General features: G+C 41.0%; 1 protein-coding gene across 1 annotated transcript in view; it reads right to left on the bottom strand.

Moving 5' to 3' along the window:
* The window catches only part of fto (FTO alpha-ketoglutarate dependent dioxygenase), a 121,286-nt gene extending 108,977 nt beyond the window's left edge, over positions 1-12,309 (bottom strand). Inside the window, exon 1 of the mRNA XM_074667118.1 lies at positions 12,232-12,309. Within this exon, the coding sequence (XP_074523219.1) occupies positions 12,232-12,309 (78 nt within the window). The remainder of the gene's footprint in view (positions 1-12,231) is intronic.
* Between the last annotated feature and the right edge of the window lie 7,871 nt (positions 12,310-20,180).

Below are 20,180 nucleotides of genomic sequence, written 5' to 3'. Positions count from 1 at the left end.
AGACAAGGGTTCAAATCCTGTTTAAAATTAGATTTCAGAGACTTGACCATGAATGCCAACAGTGACTGCCAGATCCCAAAGGGACACCTATAACAATACTGATCACAATACCCAAGACAGTGTTGGACATTTGGTTGGCTTTGAGCATAAACTGTCAAAAAAAAAATCTTGGATGGCACAACAGCTATCCCTAAATTAAGCCAAAACATCCAGAGCTTCTCTGGTGACAGGCTGCAGCATAGGTCATTAAGGCTCTCCATATGACATAGAGGATGGCGCATGGGTATAATGAGAAAATTTAAACACATCACATAATATTTCTCAAAGTAATTTTTGCAACAACTGCTTCAGTTAGCCTAAGGTGGTGTGACATCATACCTGTGGCTCCACCAGTCAGTGCAATATGTCAGCCCCCATCTAGCTGATACTTTGACTGTACTGTTTTGCAGTAGGAAGAAATGGAGGTCAACTTTCTATATCAGTATACAGGAAGTGGCTTGAGTAAAATTATATTCTTAGCCAGACCTGCACCGCTGTTGTATGTTTTTCTTTTCTTTTTTTTTCTTTTCTTTTTTTTTTATGGTAATTTACCCGAAATGAGTTGATTTCTGGGGGCTAATAAAAGATATGATAACCTCGATCACAGAACAAAGCTCCATATCCCGACACTCTGGTGCTTGCACACTGAATTCCCAAAACAGCATAATACATTGGTGTCCCAGTATGTGATTTCACACTGCGTTACAGTGTGTCCGAAACACCAGAGGTACGGGTTGTAAATACAGCAGGGCACCACATAGTCACAAATTCAGACACACACATAGTGCTGTTCTACCTGACCAGCTCTGAGGCTATACGTCAGCATGGTCTTCCCTCCATTACACCTTATTTAGAACCTCCAAGGTAGGACCAGAGATGGAACAATCTTCCCCAAACCTTTTCGGAGCACGGAGTCATACTTGCATTTATCCAATACTGCTAAACACTTAACATACTTTTATTTACTGTAGTTACTTACATGTGTTTTCAATCCATTGCCATTAAAGTGCTAATAATTTATAATTTTGACACATATCCATCCTGAGAAATTTCCCAATTTTTTAGTATGCAGTTTTTGAAACACCCAGAATCAGAAATCAGGTGCTGTTTTAGTTTGCAAACTTATGTAGGTAATTATTTTTTATTTTTTTTATTTTATTTTTTCCGTCACAAATTTTTTTTTTAACAGCAAATATTTTGCACAGTCCTTTAAACCAAGAGTGGGTAAACAGAGGTCTACTGTAAACTCAGGCTACATGAGCGTCACAGGAAGTATGTATGGAGTGACATAAATAAATGCAGCCCTCCAGTGGCTGTCACAGCTGGCATTGCAGGTGCAAATTTAATTAGTCAAGGTGAAGTCTCCCTTGTTGTTTGGGAATGGGGGGGTCCTCACCATGCACGACTGTAAACACGCACTATATCCTAATCAGGTGTCACCACAGCGTTTGATCAGCCCGCGGAAACTTGTCACGAATCCCCGGCAGAGAGTGGGCCGAGAGGAGAACAAAGGAAAAGAGCTGTCATGAGAGAACAGGGTGATGTTGATGGCAGTGGAGCTGGATGAAGAGAGTTTGCCCATTAGCAGTCTCTGTCGCCTATCTATCTCTCACCTCACTTTACGCCTCTCCTGCTCTTGTTTTCTATCTTTCTCCATGTGGCTACCTACAGAATACACCTGACTATATTCAGCAAGAGCTTCACGTCTGTAAAAATCTTCAAGCTGTCAACCAACACTGATTCAAAAACTAAGCTGTACACTACTTTTGTTTACCCCTAAATGCCAACACACGTACAGAGATTCAAACTGCACCCATTTTGTTTTTATCAAGCATCATTCCAAGGAGTTGGGTCGTCCTGACAAGGTTTCAGAAATGAGGCAGGCATGCTGTTCTCCTCCCGCCCAACACCTTCAGACTGCACTGAGGCAGCGCAAGAACACACATGCCATTAGACGCTGTTTACCTTTCAGTTTGGGTGATATTGAATACATTAGCCGATTGAACCTCATAAGAAACACAGCCAAGTGACAAGGCCCAATCGTCTTTGCGACTACCATGGTAACTGAGATTACAGGCTAACAAAGAGCAGACAGGGGGAGAAAATATTTAAAGCCCGAATAGTGATACATAAATTAATTAAAGGACAAAAAAACAAGTGGAGAATTAAAGTTGGAACATCTGTCAGCGACTTAGCTTCCCAACGTAATACCAGTGTTAGAACATTTATACCCTTGAAGTTAATGATCCCCTCTTTAATTGACAGTCAAGGAAAACTGGCTGCGGCAGCATCCTGCCGAGGCGCCGATAAGAGGCCCTCCTCCCCTCCTCCCTCCCAAAAAATAAAATAAAAAAACAGTTTAAAGAACCTTGGCACTAATCCCTATTGTCATCCCAGCGCAGCAGAAGGACTTACAAACACAGATAACTCCTTCGAAGCTGTCTATTTCTCAGGAGTTATGGGGACAACCGAGCCGCTGTGCTCCTCGAATCAGTCACTCAGATTAGCCCAATCCCTCTGTGCTGTCAGTCAGGCGAGACAGTAGCCTGTCACCGCATTTACATGAGTCCATCTCATATGTGACAATGCCCCCTATAGATGACAATGACTGCGAGGAAGGGGTCCACTTGCAGAAAGATAGCTGGAGTACAGTATGGCAGATGGGCTGTTGTTGGATTAAGCTCATGGTGTGCGCTGTGCCCATGTCTTCTCTGACACGTTAACAACAAGTTTAAGGAGTCTTAAACATCGCTGTTTTTCCAAAGTGCAGAGAATGTGGGAGATGTATGTCAGATGGAACACACACACACACACACACACACACACACACACACACACACACACACATATACTTACACTTTTAAAACACAGATATACACACACACATACACAGGCAGGGATAAACTTCAAAAACTTTTAAGTACAGTATGATTGTATGAAACTAAAGGATTACCAAGAGTGTATTTGTTCCTCTAAGTTGGCTTCAAGCATGACTCTAATCCACCTACTTTACCTAACACGATGAAACTCAGAGAACAAAAGGGAAAACAACTGAAAACTAAGTACATCCTGTACGAAACATTTAGATCAGCTCCATCCTGAGTTAACATAGGTATGATGAAGATTAAAGGGCCAACCCCAAAACAAATGTCCAATAAAAAAAACAAGACACAAACTTTGGGGTGTCAAATAAATGTGTGGATTAGTCTGTGCAGAGAAAGACTTTGTACTTTGAAATAAATGGGTAGTAGCAGAATGCACCTGAGAGCTCACAGTGTGCTGACTGCTTTTTATGCCTCTGTGGCTCACTCCACTTCAAACAGTCCCGCAACAAATGACAGTGGATGCCCTCTACATAACAGGGCCAGGGCATGCATGACACGGGGTTGACAACTGAACCCTCAAACTCCCTAACCCCTACCCCTGCCATGGCACATGCACACACACACAAATAGGCCCGAAAACAGCCCTGACATGACCGCTCGGCAGCCCTTTCTAACCCCTCCTTGTGTTTTTTCTTTCTCCATCTCACTGGAGACAACCCTCAATTCAGGACCGTTTTAGTCAGGCAAGTGGATGTGACCCACTGCCCCCCAGTCAGGCTCATCTGAATAAACAGAGTTGAAGAAACAGGCAGAGGGAAAATCTGCCTACATTATGATAGGGAGAGAGGCGATGAGATTCAGCCGAGGGGCTCCTTTCTTTATGCACGTTTGATCAAGTGCTTGACAGCGCTGGTGGATGGAATTACGGACTGCTGAGCAAAAAGTTGTAGTGTGTGTATGTGTGTGTGTGTGTGTGTGTGTGTGTGTGTGTGTGTGTGTGTGTGTGTGTGTGTGTGTGTGCAGTGCGGCCTGGACAGCTGGGTTTCTATGGCCTGACAGTGTAAGACTTGTGACAAGCCTGCCGCACCACACCACCACACAGAAAGTGCAACCCGCCTACCAGCCTGCGCAGTCCATCACTCAAGGCGGCCGAGGGAGGCGCCGTGAGAAGAGGTCAGACGTGGAGGAAAAAGGGTGGGAGGAGAAAGGAAGAGGAAGAGGAAGGAGGGAGGGCTGGTCAGGGGTTAAGTGTAGAGAAGACAGCGATGAAAGGCAACTGTCATGCACCAGTGCGCGCCCAGGAGCACCTGTCTCGAGAAGAACATGCAAAGTGTGCCGGTCACGTCCTGACAATACCCTCACTTCTCTGCACACATACTTAGATCAACACACACACACACATACGAGCTCTCAGGAAAGGGCTGATGCTTCACCATTGGAAAGGCATCGCCTGTCTGACAGCATGCCAGTCAAGCTGTCGTTGGCTCCTTCGCATATGCAAGGAAAAGTTAGGCTGATGAAGAAAAACACACTGAGGGCTCAGAGGAAGAATCACTGAGACATGAACGGACAACCTGAAGTGAGTAGACACTTCTCAAAGACTTGATGCTGGGTAAGTGCTGAAACAAGCGATGCAAAAAGCATTTCAGGATAACCAGGAGCTAACTCTGGACTGCAGGGTGGCTGCTTGAATGCTACTGGTTTCCTTTCCTTGCATCCCAAATTTTGGATATGGTACCTTCTGATCAGATGAAACACCGGGCAAACAAAGCTGTATGCTTAAAAAAAAAAAAAAAAAAATACCACATATGTTTTAATTATCACTACATGTGAATCAAAGTTCAATGCAAACATTTCTTCTCTGCAAAGCTAGAAAAAAAAAAAAAAAAGAAAGAAAACGGTGGTTAGCAGGGGAAACTGCATGTGTTTCCAGCTGGCTAAGCTAACAGCAAAACTGAAACCTGGCGCTAGCTTCAGGAGGCACTTCCTCTGCTGAGTCTGAACAAAGCAATAAGCTAAATGCCAGGTATTTTAATGCACTTTCATTGCCCACTTTATGAGAAAAGAACTTATGATGTACAAATTAACAGTTACTATTTACAGGGCCGTGTTACCTGGTCTCCTGCAGCTTTTCTGAATGAAGGGTTTTGGGCTCTCCATTGGAACCAGATGTTCGGCAACACCCTGGCAGTACACACTTGTACTTTATTGGGAAGGTGAGTCATTACAAAGACAAATAAATTCACAAATAAACAGCCAACAGACTCAGCTGTCTCTCCTATGCAGGTGGCTAATAGTGAAGCACTTTTTATAAGAGGTAGCAAACAACAGGGGAGGCGAGGCTGCAGTCTGAGTAAGCTTGTTCTAACAGACGTTTTTCCTTAAAAGGTTGTGACTGTAGCTACAACATTATATCTTTAATAATTTGTCTTGATGTTTTAATCAACATTGCTCTTTGAGTATCAACAACATCAGCCATAACGCGCACAGAAATGGTCTAATTCAAAAGCCTATTGCTTGTTCTCTCACACACACACACACACACACACACACACACACACACACACACACACACACACACACACACACACACACACCAGAATGCCAAACAAACAGAAACAGAAAATAACGACTCACAAGGATCATAGCTTTGAGTGGCTAATGAACCCCCTGGAGGCTCTAGCCTCTGTGTATGAGGTGAGAGGGTCATCTCCATGTTTATTCAGCAGCAGCCCAACGAGCCACCGCCATCTATTGATTGAACTGATTATTCTATGTCTCTCTTGTGACGGGACACATGCATGACAGATGAACTCCTACTTGGGCAGGTCACATTCGATGTAATCTCATTGAAAGTGACTGCTGATCTGGTCGGATCTTTGCAGGATCCACATCGCAGCCTTGTTTGCAAGTGGGCTGACATCTGTGGCTAATGCTTCAACACTAACAAAAGGTGCTCGTTGGCGCTGTCAGACATGTAAGCTGTCAAGGGCTGTCTGAGCAACCCCAGCGAGTGCTTCAATTGTAGGTACAATCCAAGAAATAAATATTGGAAAGACACAAACGTAAGTAGGTGAAACACTATTACTCTAGACAAACAGATCACCCAATATTTTTTGTTTGTTTGTTTGTTTGTTTGTTTGTTTTAAAGGCCAATGCCAAGTATCAAAGACAAAATTAGTGGATGGCCCATGTATAGTTGTTAATTGTTTTTATTTGACAGAATACTGCAACTAGCTTTCATAATCCATGCTTATTACAACCTTATGTTCATTAGCACTGCCTGTAAAATGCTCTAGATGAAATACATTATGATACGCTTTAGATTTTGAATTGACTGGTATTTATGTCTGAAGCAATACTGTAATAAATAACAGAAAATATATTGAAGATATGCTTTAATCCAGGACGAAGAAAACTTGATATCATTTAAAGGGACAATAAGACTGCTTAACAGTAGCCACAAAAACTGCTTGCAGTGTCTGCAGACTTTTATTTTTCTTTATCAGTTTATTGTGTGCAGTTATTGGCTGATGCAGACTATTTCACAACGTCATTTACCAGCCTGTTTAGTTGGTCTGACCGATTACTACATCTATGAATCATGATTTTCAAATTCTCACATAATCATTCATCTAAATGATGGAAAAATAGAGAACTAATTTGAATATTATCTCATCTTAAAAACACATTTTTTCCTTGTTTTTACCTGTCCTTAGGTATTGTACAATATTCCAGCCAGATAGTGGATGTTGTGCAATTACAGTTGTTTGCTAACCCCATTCAATACTATTACTAATTACTCAATATCAGACACATTAGCCAAACTTATGGATAATACACTGTGGAATGTAAACATACTCATATGCAGGCCACACTGCTGCATCACAAAAACACTGACTTGAAGATTGAAGGGAAAACACTGCTGTTGCTAACTGCTAGCAGCACCTTGCCTCAGTGCTGGTTGACGCTGATGCCACACAAAAAGCCAATTTACAGATCAGGTGTCCAGTGGCCTGTTTACCTTTAATGCCTACAACTGGAGCACACACTGCAGCCAATACCAATTCCTACTCCATTATGATGAATTAATTAAGCCTTAACCTCTCATACTTAAGAAAAAAAAAGAACAAAGACTGGATCAAATTGGACTTCACACAACACTACACAACACTACCATACAATCCCTTATATGATAAAATACCTTTTACATTGGTCCTGATACTGATTCACCCTAAAACAGCACTTCTGCTTTAATTCATGACTTGCCAAAACAAACAAAAAAAAAGATATTCTAAAACATCAATTTATCTGATTACCTGAAGAATAGATATGGTAAGTGCAGAACAAATGTCCTTAGCCCTACTGCAAGAAGTCAGGAAGTGCTGATTGTGTGACTCCAAATGTAAGGAGACATCTGTTTTGTGAGCGATAAGATTTTTTTATTAAGATTTTGAATTAATGTTTCGCTGACAATTTACCTTTCCTACCTCGCCTCAGGTCTCATATTTTGCCAACCTGTTTGCAGAGGGTGGACGGTAGCTAGTGCTTAAGAGTAAACCTCTGCAGATTCCTTTACGGTTAGAGTATGACTATCACGTTTGGGTTTAACCCCCAGGCCACTTCAAACTATAATAACTAGCATAAGGCTATCTCTGTTTTTCCGTTTAAATGTTTAGTCAGTTCACAGGTCCTCTGAAGCACATATGGGAGTCCATGGCAGGTCATCTCAGCCATGTACCCTGAGACAATGCAGGCCGGGCCGTAAAAGTTGATATGCTTCCAGATGCAAACCAAATGTGGACATCATGCAACTCCAGAATGTCATGAACAGACTGCTGAAAGAAAAAAAAAGGTGGTAGGAAGTGAGGGACAGACATGTGGGACTTCTCACATTGATCATAGAAAGCTGATCCAACCTTTAAGTGGCTGATAAGAGAACATCAAGACATCTCATGGGCATCTCATGCTAAGTTAGTGCATCATGGGAATCAGCTTACTTATATTTGACATTCACAGGTAAAAAGGACAGATAACCACATGTTTGATGATAGTATTTCAGATGATAAAAACTAAACAATACATACCATCCCTCCATTAGGGACATTCTTACAGCTGACCCTCCATAATAAGCTTAATAGTCCAAAGTTGAAGAATGTTAGAGCTGTTAAAACTGCTCTAGAAAAATAATATCCCAGCAAATGCAATGCATTTCATTAATACTTGAATACAATTTATGGGATTCTTCAACCAAACTGCAGCACCATGAATGTATGAGTTAGAGTGTGATGACTGAATTAATGTAAAGAGCGGTTTGACAAGCCAAGCTGACCTGTAAACAACTCAGCCCAAATATATGAGCCAAAGATCAAATAGGCAAGACAAGGTAAAGACATGTAGAGGAAAAGCTCAGCAGCAGACTAATCAGCCCCCTCCTATGCTCACATAGCAGATCAATGAAAGACCTGGGGCCTTGGGCCAGCGCTATATTACACGCCAAAACTTCATATTCATTCATTGATTTTACTTTTCAGAATAGTATATCACTGAACTCCAATGGGAACGAAAAATAGAGGCCGAAGCTGGGGTCAAGCCTCGCGTGGACGAATGTTTGCACAATATTGATGGCGCACGCAGAAAGAAATGACTAAATATCTGGATCAATAACTAGTTTCCCTAGCCACGACAGGTTGTTCCAGATGGAAATATATAAATACTTCTTTATGGCAACTGGAGTGGCCCTAACGAACAGGGCTAAATGCCCCCCTTAAGGAAAACTCTTTGATTAGCCAAGGCCAGAGGTGACAAGAGGGGTCTGCTTATGCTATGATGCCACGCTTCCACTGGCCTGAGAGCACTAATGCACACAGGGGCCCAGTAAAGGGGCCACATATATGACAGGTCACAAGCCCTGGGCAAAGCTCTCTGTGCTACCTGACCCTCCTATTCATTTGTAATGATGATGGGCCCAGGCTACACCATCCTCAGTCATGTTCAAATAATGCCTACCATGAATAATTTAGAAGAAATTTTCTCCAGTTCCACATAACTCCACTTTCATAATTATAGTAATCAGGACAGAAACTGGCAGGTCCACCACGATTAGGCCTGAAGAAACAACTGTGCATGTTATATCCTTCCATTTTAGCTGCATGAAGCAGGAATGAAATGGAGTTGAATATGTAGAGCACTATGTAATCAAACCTGGCCAGCAGCCTGGTAAAATGTTGCACCTGCTGCTGCTGATGGGATAAGAGCTGCATGTTCTTATTTACAGCACAACACAATTACTGAGAACAACGCCCAATCTCTCAGCTTCCCCTGCTCCACGCTGGCCAATGGGGCCATAAAGAGGGAGGAACCACATCATTGCCTGCTCCTTAATTAAATGAAAGCTGTAAGGTTCATTTGCCTTTTTTACACAAGCTGGCCAGCCCACTGCTAAAGACATCCTACTCGGCGTCCCTGCTTGGCCCTAAATCATGACTGGATAAACGGCCCGTTGGGTCCCTGTTGGAAACACAGCCGCCGCCCGGCGGCAAGGCCAAAGCAGGGCACGCGGTGGATCGACACCTAGCCAGTGATAAGTAATTCTGTAGAGGATTAGCAGCATGATAGCCTGATCAATACTGTGTGCTCAGGCCATTAGGAATGCAGCGAGGAAATGACCCCCTCTGGTAATAAAGCAGGGCATCTGGGTTCTCCTTCATTTGCCAGCTCCATTAGTGTAATGGTATCATTATCTGCCACAGTCGTATTTTTCTGAACCCTGGCTTTTCCAAAGCTCGACCGGCGGGGGTCTGATGAAGCTGTGAGAGCCCCCATGCCGAGTGTTCCCTTTCTACCACTCTCTGCCGAGCCTAGGTGTAAATCTAACTCTGCTGGAGCTTATGTGCTACCCTGCCTTAGGTATCCATACCCATGTTTTATGTCAGCACCAAACACTATTTCTCCATTATTGGCTCATTAATAGAGCAAGCAGCATGTAGCTTGGGTTAAAAGGGGGAAAAAGATGGCCGGTAGAGTGCAGAGCTGCTGAATGTGCAGAATCTGACACCCCCCTCTTGCTAAAACACCGGGCCTGACATGACAGGACGTCGGCATTAGTCCCCATAAATCGTTTCCTTTACACTAATTCAGCAGCTTACATTTTGTGTGGGAGAATTGATTAACCATGTCTGGATGTGTGGCCACATAATCAGCTTTTACCTCGGTAGTTGTTAATTTAACTGAATTGCCAAGGGAAACACAAACCATTTTAATGAGTGTTCAGAAATTAAATACCCTAAACAGCTTGCACTAGGTGCCACAACCAGAGCAAACCAATGAGGCTGATCTAAGCAATGGGCTGGGCTGAGCCCAGGACCTCACAACATCTGGTGACCCTGTGCGATCATTACTTAGCCCGCTGCTCGCACACTCACTTCCTGTTTCGACACAGCACTTTATACTTGTCATCACCGTCCAAGTGGCGAGCTCGCATCAAAGACAGCATTAGAACATCGGGTTACAGAACAGGGCAAGAGCTGTTTTCACACTTGCCAGAGCATGAGTGGAAAATTAAACAGTGATGAAAACACTGATAAAACATAAAAATGTTTTTAATTCCTTCAAGTCCAAGCAAAACTAATGTTTCTATGAGACAGAGAGCATGAAAATGTAGCTACTTGAGAACACAGAACAGTGAACAAACAATTAGTGTCGGTTCAAACCATCTTCTAATCTGACAAATTAAAAAAAAAAAAAAAACAAACTACTGGTTTTGGTTTGTTCTCTCTTGGCAGTAAAGCCGGTGTCGTTTCCAATTTGACTTAAAATGTATATTTAAACTATGACATTTCAGCAGTCAGTATCCAGACCTGCTGTGGTAGGATTCACTCAGGAGATTGTGTATTCATTTGGCACTAATGTGTTGGTGCTTGCTTTCTCTAACTCAGAATGACAGTAGACCCATCATGGCACATCTCTCATTTTGTGCAGCACTTCAAACACACTCTCACTGGATTAGATAACCATCATATCCAAGTTATTAGCTATCATACGAACTGTATCGTTATAGCACTGATATGACAAAAAAATAGCCAAAATGCATGCAAATCCTTCCTTTGGCTGCTGTACAGTCATACAGTCATATTGTGATTAGAGTTTCTCCTGCTCATCCTTTTATTTATCTATAGAGAAGGGAAGCTAAGCCATTAGGTCTGTGCACTGCTGCCTGAATGCCTGAGGGCCAGCTGGAATGAGTTCTCTCTCTGAGCCGCTCATCTGGCCGCCATGGCTGCTTTCATAAACAGGAGGAACCACGTCCTACATAGTTTCACTGCTGTCTAACATGATCCAAACACATGTGCCACAGCAGACGGCGTCCAAGTCAGGAGATAAGAAGAGAAGCAGACAGAGAGGGAGACAGACAGACACTGAGACTATAGGCAAAACAGAGTCCAAGATGCCTCAGGCACAGGAGAGTCCTTTCCTTCCTTTTCTTTTACTAACTCCACAAAAAAACAAATGTAGCTTATTCAGCATGTGGAGGCATTATTAGGCCCAGGTCGGCACGAAACACACTTTGTTGCACAGCACACGCAACAGTTGATCATCACAGGTTACAACTGTGTATCTCTGCCCATATATGTGAAAATGATTCTGGATACAAATCACATTAATAACTCAGCAGGTTCTTAAATTTAGACATGAGCAGGGATTGTTATTTTGAAAAAAGCCACAATCATATTAGCTCCTAAGCTGTTATTTCAGAGCTTCACTGCCCTTAATGTACAGCCTGCTAAACAGACTGCTGGCCTGGCGCCTTGCCAATTCTGAGAAACACTGCAAATAAACTTTAAACATCATTTAAACTTGCCTGCTACCCTGAGCTGTGACTCATTAACATTTCGTTTTTACTCTTTACCCACTCATTAAACTCAAATAGCATCCCAAATTAAGAGTTGAATTTTCTACATTCTGTGCATATTTGTTTGTTTTCTGTGTTAGTAACTTACCTATACACTATTTACAAATTTTACTGTACATTCATTAATATACAGCCAACTACAATTCATATCGTGTTGTAACTTGATATGGGACGTTGTCAAGATGGTATTATGCACGCTCGACTTTCTGTTCAGCAGTGTTTTAAGGTGATAAAGCACCGCTCTGAAATGTAACTGTTATCCTTCATTGTGGCAGACTGGGGGAAAAAATGGAAAACACAATAAAGGAAGCAGGCAAGGTGAGGTATGCGCTGACATTCGCGGCTTCCTAGCCTTCAAAACGCAGCCAGCAGCATCACATAAGGAGCATTAGATATTCAACGAGCGACAGGGCTTAGAAATATGCCAGACCTAACGGAGAAAAACGCTATCAATACCTTTCTTCTCTTCTCCCCCTCACTGTCACCCGATCTTTTCATGTTCCTGGAGTTGTGTTTACACTGCCTCGCTTTCATTTGGAGCGTCGCTGGTTGTTGTAGTGCACAAATACACGACATCTCTAAAGTGTCCTTGCCTAAGAATTTAAGGGATAAATACAGAGCCTTGTTTTGATTTAATCACATTTTACTCTTCAATTTTTTCAGTGTAAACGAATTTTCTTTGAGAGGTTTTGGAAGGACGAGCTTAAAGTGAGGTACAGAGAACTACAAGTCCCAGATTAGACGAGTGCTCACGGCGGAAGCAGCTTTGGCTCGCTCTAGATGTTGCGCTGCGCAACTGCACCGCAGGTACAGAGCTACAAATTCACATGATACCGGTCAACGTGGTTTTAGATCGAAGAATTAACGGTCCTTGTATTTGTATTAAACAAAATAACAAAAAAATATTTGGATGCAAATACACACCTGTCAGTGTTAGTGGGAAGAGGTAGAAATAGTTGCTAGTAGTAATGATGTAGGTGTTGGGCACTACTGAAATATCGTTGTGGGTTTTTTTTTTTTTTTTTTTTTATGTATTATATTGTTAGTGAAAAAGTGTTACTATAAACTATTTACTCAAAAATAATCTGGTCTTCACCATAGTTATTCCATATGCTTCCCCCTTGAGCTAAATCAAAAGCAGTTCCTCTTTCATCTCAGACTATGTGTAAAAATAGCAATCATGCTTTGAACATACTCCAGTTCAAGTCCCGCCAACCATCTTTCAACTCCTGCATACATCTCAAATCCAGGTGCTTTTCTGCTAGTGTGGGCTTCAACCATGTCAGCCCTTTCAACTCTCTACCAATCATAAAAGAGCACCATAAACTCACAGCCACAATGTGGCCGCATTAATGCATCACCTACAGTTGAAGTACCCTCCCAGAGTTCATCCAGATTTCCTATAACATGTTTTGAATTGTGCTGAAATGTGTTCGCTCCATTGTTCCGATCAAAGCACATGTGAAATACATGAGAAGGTTTCATGGATGGAGGAGTGCTGGTGGTTGGAGGGTGGTGCAGGGGCGTACTACAGGGCCCTGAAACACCTGCTACATATTACCATTACAGACTTTGATCAGAGTCTTCATTAGTTTCCTTTGTAATCTCTTTTCTTTTATGGTAGAGCTGACCTAAGCGAGCCCTGCACAGTGATTTAACACACATGTTTCTTTCACCTGTCTTGTAAAACACCCAAAAGCTACCCCACTTTCAAAGATGCCATTGTCTCAGGCATCCTTTACTAATAGCCAAACGTGGTTCTTTTGATTCCTATTTATAACCTACATTTCCTCTCTTCTGTCTTGGTCTTCCAAGAGAAGAAAATGTTTGAAAAATATCCTTGGAATAATTTGGGAAAACTGGATCCATATGCATGCATATTTCAGTGTTTTCAGATAACATGTGTCCACCTATTGCGTGATATAAAGCTACCTAAAAGAAGGAAAGAAAAATGTATGCTGCTACAAGAAAAAAGAAAAAAGAAGATGAAGATTTTTTGTTTAATCTTACAATTTCAAAGTCTGCCTTCATTCAACCTCCATCACCCCAATCCATCATTACACTCTGTTCCTTTTATGTGTCAAACAATCATTCACATATTCACACTGTCAGTCATCCTTATGGTTAACATTTAAGAAATAGACCATTCCCTGGCCAATTTTTTGTAAGGTCTGACAGATCTGACTCTCTGCAAGTGAACACAGAGCCTGACAGTCCAGATGGGCCACTTACCTTGTCCAACTCTCTCCAGTTTCTTGGGATTAAATTCCATGATGGCCCATTGGTGAGAAAGTACTTTAGTCTTCTAAAAATCTGAAAATATAATTTAAACTGTAAAACCTATTGAATTATTTACAATGGTTATTTAAACCATGTTTACCATATTTTGTACTTATTTGAAAGACCTTGCTTTGACCATAAGTATTCATTTAGAAATATATTTTTGTTGAGATATCAGCGTTCCAACAAACAAAATAATCTGGAATATGTTAACTTTAAAGGCAAATCTACATCTTACAAGATCAAGTTTTCTCCCCAGCTTGTTTTAATTTTGAGACACGGCTCAAATTGACTTTTTTTTTTCTTTTAGAGACTCTCTACAAAGTTTTAAATACTTAACTTTTTTGTGCTGATGTGATGTTTTTTTTTCATATGTTCCTTTTGGAAACATGTTAAACTATCATTCATATGTTTTTGCTGTCAAACACCATGATGGGCTGTATACCCGAGGGGAATCTTCTGTAGATCTATTTTTCTGTATTCTCACATTCAAGGGTCTGTGAACAATCATAATGTACACGCTCTTTACATGGAGACAGGCCAATTACCTTCTCCAACAATGCCTGTCATTTGTCGTACAGTGAATCAGGCCCTAAAACAGGCACCTCTCTTCTCATGTCTGACCTGTGGGGTCCAGTATGAGTCAGGGTCAGTCCTGTTCTCACTCTGATGTGGTATCAGATGGGATGGATGCAGGGGAAAAAATCACTTTGAACTCCTTCTACCATCTTACAGTCCTCTTTACTGGTCTGGAAAATGTGGTTGTACTCTTGATGGGGGTATGTTTTCTGTTATTGATCATTGCATCAGATCCTGAAAGAATCTTCGGTGGTGCTCTTTCGTTTTTGTTCTACAATTAGTGTTCATAAAAGGATCAAATATAAGGAGAACATGTTGCCAGGATGTAGTAAAGTAAAGAAAGACAAAGACCATTGAATTTTGTTAATATCAAAACCAGAGCTCTCCCTTAGTCATCTATTTCCTTTTTCTTTTGAAACTTTTCTATGACCTGAACAAATGAATAATAAGTAATTAAAAATTAAAATAAAAATAAAAAAAACTTTGTGAATTAACTCATCTCTATTTTGCAGAAGTTTTCATGGGGTCACTTTGTATTATTATTATTATTATTATTATTATTATTATTATTATTATTATTATTATTATTATTATTATTATATTAACTTATACTGGGTTTTCTCAAAAAGAAGGGACTACCAGGAAAATTGAATAAACACAGCCATGTATTGTCCTGTATGACACAGGACTTTGGGTGAAGGTTTTGTTCCAATTGTAAACTGCTCTTACACAGCATGTTTTGCTCACCACAACTTAGGTCAGGGACTATCCTCACCACATTGTGCTTTCTCTATGAAGACAACCTCTTTTTTTGATTCTAATTTATACCGAATGAGCATATGGAGCAAGTATGTGCCTCCTCTGCTTTCTAACCTTCATTGCTCAGCCAAAGGAAACTGTTATTTGTCAGTACTATAAAGCAGATTGCTGCCCAGTGGTTTCAATTAACATCAAAGAGCACTTTGCAGGCAGTAATAGTCATATCAAAACCTGAAATGTATTATTTAGGTTCTGTACTGTAGTCGCCTAAACCATTATGTCCACAGTTGGAGGAGGGTTTTCTTTTCTTGCTGACTTTTTCCCTGCAATATAGCCCACGACTTCCATCTGGTGCCTTTGAAGAACTCCACATCACTCCTGAACGGTCTCTTTGTACCACCAGGGTACCTGTGTGGCTCACACCCGGTGGCCTATTAGCTGAAGGGTATAAAAGGAGCCACTACAGATGTGATGGAGGAGATAAAAAGCACAAGATAGCTTAACAGTCAGATTTCGGTTAAGTTATTAATGTCTCACTGGAGCCATCTTTAATGCATGCACCAATGGACTTTTTTTACAAGCATTATATGAAAATGTGAGAGGTGCAAAAACAAGAAAATGGACATTAAGCATTTGGAAATTTGCACTTTGAATACCTCTTCATTAATGGATGTTGCTGTGGACTTTGTTTTGTTATTATTCTATGGATAAGTTATTTTTTTATTGGAGTAATGTAACAAGAACTAAGTACATAAATATATCTACCACTTTGTTAAATGATGTCTGCAAGTCGTATGAAAACTCATAGATGACTGAGCAGTAACCCCCTGAGATGAAAAGTGGCTCTGGCTCTAAAAGCTAAGGAATCACAGTGAATACTTGTAGCCAAATGCGCATTTTGGCAACCCTAAAAATGGTTCGAACAGTTAAACGCTTTACATGTACATATGTTTTGCAGCTGAAAGTTATGCATTTGTTTGCATAATTATGCCTCTGGAGCGGATACCTCTTTGTCTGTTACAGAGCTTACTGAAAGCATTTCTACGGGGGTGACCACATGTCATAATGCTCGCTGAGACTAAGTCCATGTTTCATAGATTCAGCAGGACAAATGGCCTTTTTTTGTGTATTAATATAGTTTTATACCTCTGTTGACTTTTTGATTTCTTAAAACTTTAAATAAATGAAAACTGACAAAACTTTAGTTTGTAATTTTAAGAGGGTTAAGAGTTCCAGATCTCTGCTGTTTTGCAGCTTTTATAACAAGTTTTATTTATTTATGTATTAAAGAGATTGTACTTTAAAAGTTATAATAAAAGGTCTGTGGGGGACAGAGACTTTCTGTTGTCAATAGCCCTGAGCAATATTGTTAAAAGAAGTAAAAAAAAAAAAAAATGTAGCTGTGTTAAAATTGCACTGTGGCCCCTTTAAAATATATACAAAAAAGTTCATACATCATTCAGCACATGTTGATTAAGCCCCAAAAATGATGGTTTAACACCACAGGAAAGAGGCCCTTTGTTAACAAACAGAAAGAGCAAGCAGCCTGAGTCTTAGATGTGGTACATCTCCTCTCCTGGAATCATTTCCAGATACTGAAATAAGGAAGTGCTTTGCTATCCCTGTGATTCGAATACCATGATCACTGAGCAGTTTTATAAGAACCCCATTAAAAGTGAGGTTTTGACATACAAAAGAGCCCCTTTTTAAATCTCACGCACATTGTCAGGCTGACAGACATTATAAAACTCTATACAGAAGCATATATCCTCTGTGTGTGTCCTCGCCTTGAGAGCCATCAGGAGGGAAAATCTTTTCTAGGAGCAGAAATGACCCGTTTTCCTGAAGAGGCCTGTGCCCTATCATTCTGCACCATGCTGCAGATTATTTGCACATTTGCTCAGCATGATCGTGGACCAGTCTTAACTCACAACAAAGACGTCTGCATGGACTATGCCAATTTGTCAAAATGCACCAAGCTCACAGAGAACAAGTCCCTCTGAATGAGACCAGCTGAGGTGGACACAATGGCCTTGTTTGACCCTGGGCTCCACCTGCTCCTTGTAGTGTTTATAAAGTGCCAAGTCCTCTCATTAGCGCTCCCATTAACCCAGAGTTATAGCAGCTGGACAGATCAAACACAGCCTGAGTGAACAACAATGGCTGAAATGGCATTAATATGATATGTAAGAGTTCAACAAATATTGAGCTGGATCTCTTTGATGGGGACTGTTTTACATTAGAGGCTTTTTATTGGGGCTTTTCTGCTCTTTAATGTGCATGTTTTCCCCTTGAGTCAGTGTTACCGGGTTTAGGTCTTGTTGTTTGACCCGTCACTGAATTCAGTGGAAGAGGAACATACGGCGCACATAAGATAGTGATTTTTAACACACAGTCAGGACATATATTGGTAGTATTCGAGGTGAAACAACTTCCAAGGGTCTTTTGATGTGATAATAAAACAACCCCCTCTCTGGGTTAAAAGAAGGTCTCTTCTACTTTATGATTTTTTACTGGTGCACTGATGTTACTCACACACTCATTGAATTAATTTGCCCATTTGTTACTAATAAATCTGAAAAGCTTCAGCCGTTGAAAGTGATTCATGTTTGGCGGGTGATCAAGAATTCATCTGACAGCCCAAACTGTGGTCGAACCTGTGAGTCTGACCACTGACATGAACACTGAATGTGTTTATTTATCCACGCACATTTCTCCCCGCGTTCAAATGAGTTGACATTATGGAGCGTGCTGATGGTGACAGGTACATTTAACACTGGCTGAAAAGTTTAAATCACACCCAACTTCCTGTATACAAAACTTTTTACATGTTCTAATAGGCTGCTGCCACGTTTGATTACTATACTTCCAAGTGAATGACTGGTTGGTTTACTTTGAGACTAGGCTCATTATGCTCCTCTCCTTATAGCCCACCCTCAAAGGTCAAATGAGCGGAAGAAAGACTTACATGAATTCTGTCACTCTCTGTTTGCTTCTCATTAGCTTTCAGCATTTTTGTACACTTTTTCCTTTCTCCTTCCTATAGGGATGGGGAGGATATGAGTGCAAAAGCCACATGTTGAATAGTAGCCACAAAGTTCATGCAAAATGTATATTTCAATTGAAAAACCTCTTTTTGCACTTTGCAGTCATTTATCTCTTCAGACAGTTGACCTGATTCAAAACTCGGAGGATCTGTTCAGATGTAATCTAGCTTTATTTTTGTGAACAGTATTGAAAATCTTTTGGACCCAGTGCCACATGTGTTTGCATGTCTGTTTGGTTTGGCCAAAAACTGACAGCAGCTTCTGGTTATCCAGAACCCATTAGATGCTTTGATCCCAAAATGGGGCCTTGTTTCCATTTGCTGGAAAAAGCGTTCTGTGTTTGTGCTGCGGTAAACGGATTGAACCTCTGTGATTTGTTTTCACGTGTTAAATACGATGTCTTGCGAGATCAGTTTTAGATACACAGTCATCTTCATTACAATCCTGCATAATCTCAACAGAACTGTTTCTACCATTGACGACTGATTTCACTGCCAAAATATGAGACTTAATGATGGTCTGTTGTGGGAGCAGCGGTCTCCTGAAGGTGTTTCTGTGGATTTTGTAATTACTAATGTTCTGGTGATGTCAGTGTCACACTTACATCCTCACCTCAGTGAATCTGTGAGCCGCACAACATAGCAGTACCACACACTTAGAGCTAAGTCATCCATGCATCTCTGAGTTAAAAGCGGCCTCCAGTTGATGTTAAAGTCATTGAGCAGATTTGTAAATGACATTGATTTGTGGTGTAAGGTAATCTGAACGTTGAATGTGGATTTGCTGAACTATGGACTGATAAGCAACAGTTTAAAAATTGAAAAGCCCCGCAGCTTTTTACACATGTAGATGTTTCATGTCACAGAGCCAAGTCCCCACTTTGACACCGTGTCAAAGACGGCTCTGGACCGCATCCCAAGCTCTTTGCTTGTTTGTCTTTTGTAAAAAAGGACAACTACCCCAGCAGTGCCAAAGCACCCCAGGCTCTTTGATATGTGAAAGCCTAACAGTGGGACTGCTCCCTGCTCAGCTGGTACGCAGATGTGTGTGTGTGTGTGTGTGTGTGTGTGTGTGTGTGTGTGTGTGTGTGTGTGTGTGTGTGTGTGTGTGTGTGTGTGTGTGTGTGTGTGTGTGTGTGTGTGTGTGTGTGTGTAGGGGGAGTCCGCTGTCTGAACTGAGCACAGATTAGTGACTCTTTTTTTTATTCCTAATAAATAAACCCCAGTGCATGCTGGGTTATGTGTGAGGAGGGAAAAAAATACACCACTAGCCAATCAGAAGCAGGTGGTAGAGCTTGGTGGCTACAGACCCTGCAGCTCTTATCATAAAACAACTGCACTTTTAACTTTAATTGTAGTTGTGGATAGATTTTGGGGTTTGGGTTAGAAGTGTTTTATTACTTCGGACTGGAATCAAAGCAAAAGAAATGTAATTATGTTAAAAGCAGGCAACAATTTGGCTCTGATGGATGGTGTCCAACTTTGAGGCTGAAGTCACAGATAAAGCCACACACATACACATAGAAGAAAAAAGTGTGTGTTCATTCTAAAGAAATCTCAAGATGTGCTTAAGTGCATTTATCCAATTATACGTGAACACCTCAAAAAAGCAGTCTCAGTGTTTTCATATTACTTTTTCATACTCCATACACATCCATTTTAGTGCTAATAAAATGTTACAGTGTTTGAAGGAAACGTATACTCTATTTTGAATACAATAGAAAATCAGGTTTACAATTTT

This window comes from Halichoeres trimaculatus, unplaced genomic scaffold (assembly GCF_033239565.1).
Source record: "Halichoeres trimaculatus isolate MK-OKI-2021-1 unplaced genomic scaffold, fHalTri1.1 fHalTri1_scaffold_3, whole genome shotgun sequence".
NCBI lineage: Eukaryota > Metazoa > Chordata > Actinopteri > Labriformes > Labridae > Halichoeres > Halichoeres trimaculatus.
Note: the sequence above shows the minus strand (reverse complement) of the source record. Positions and strands in the feature narration are given on the sequence as shown.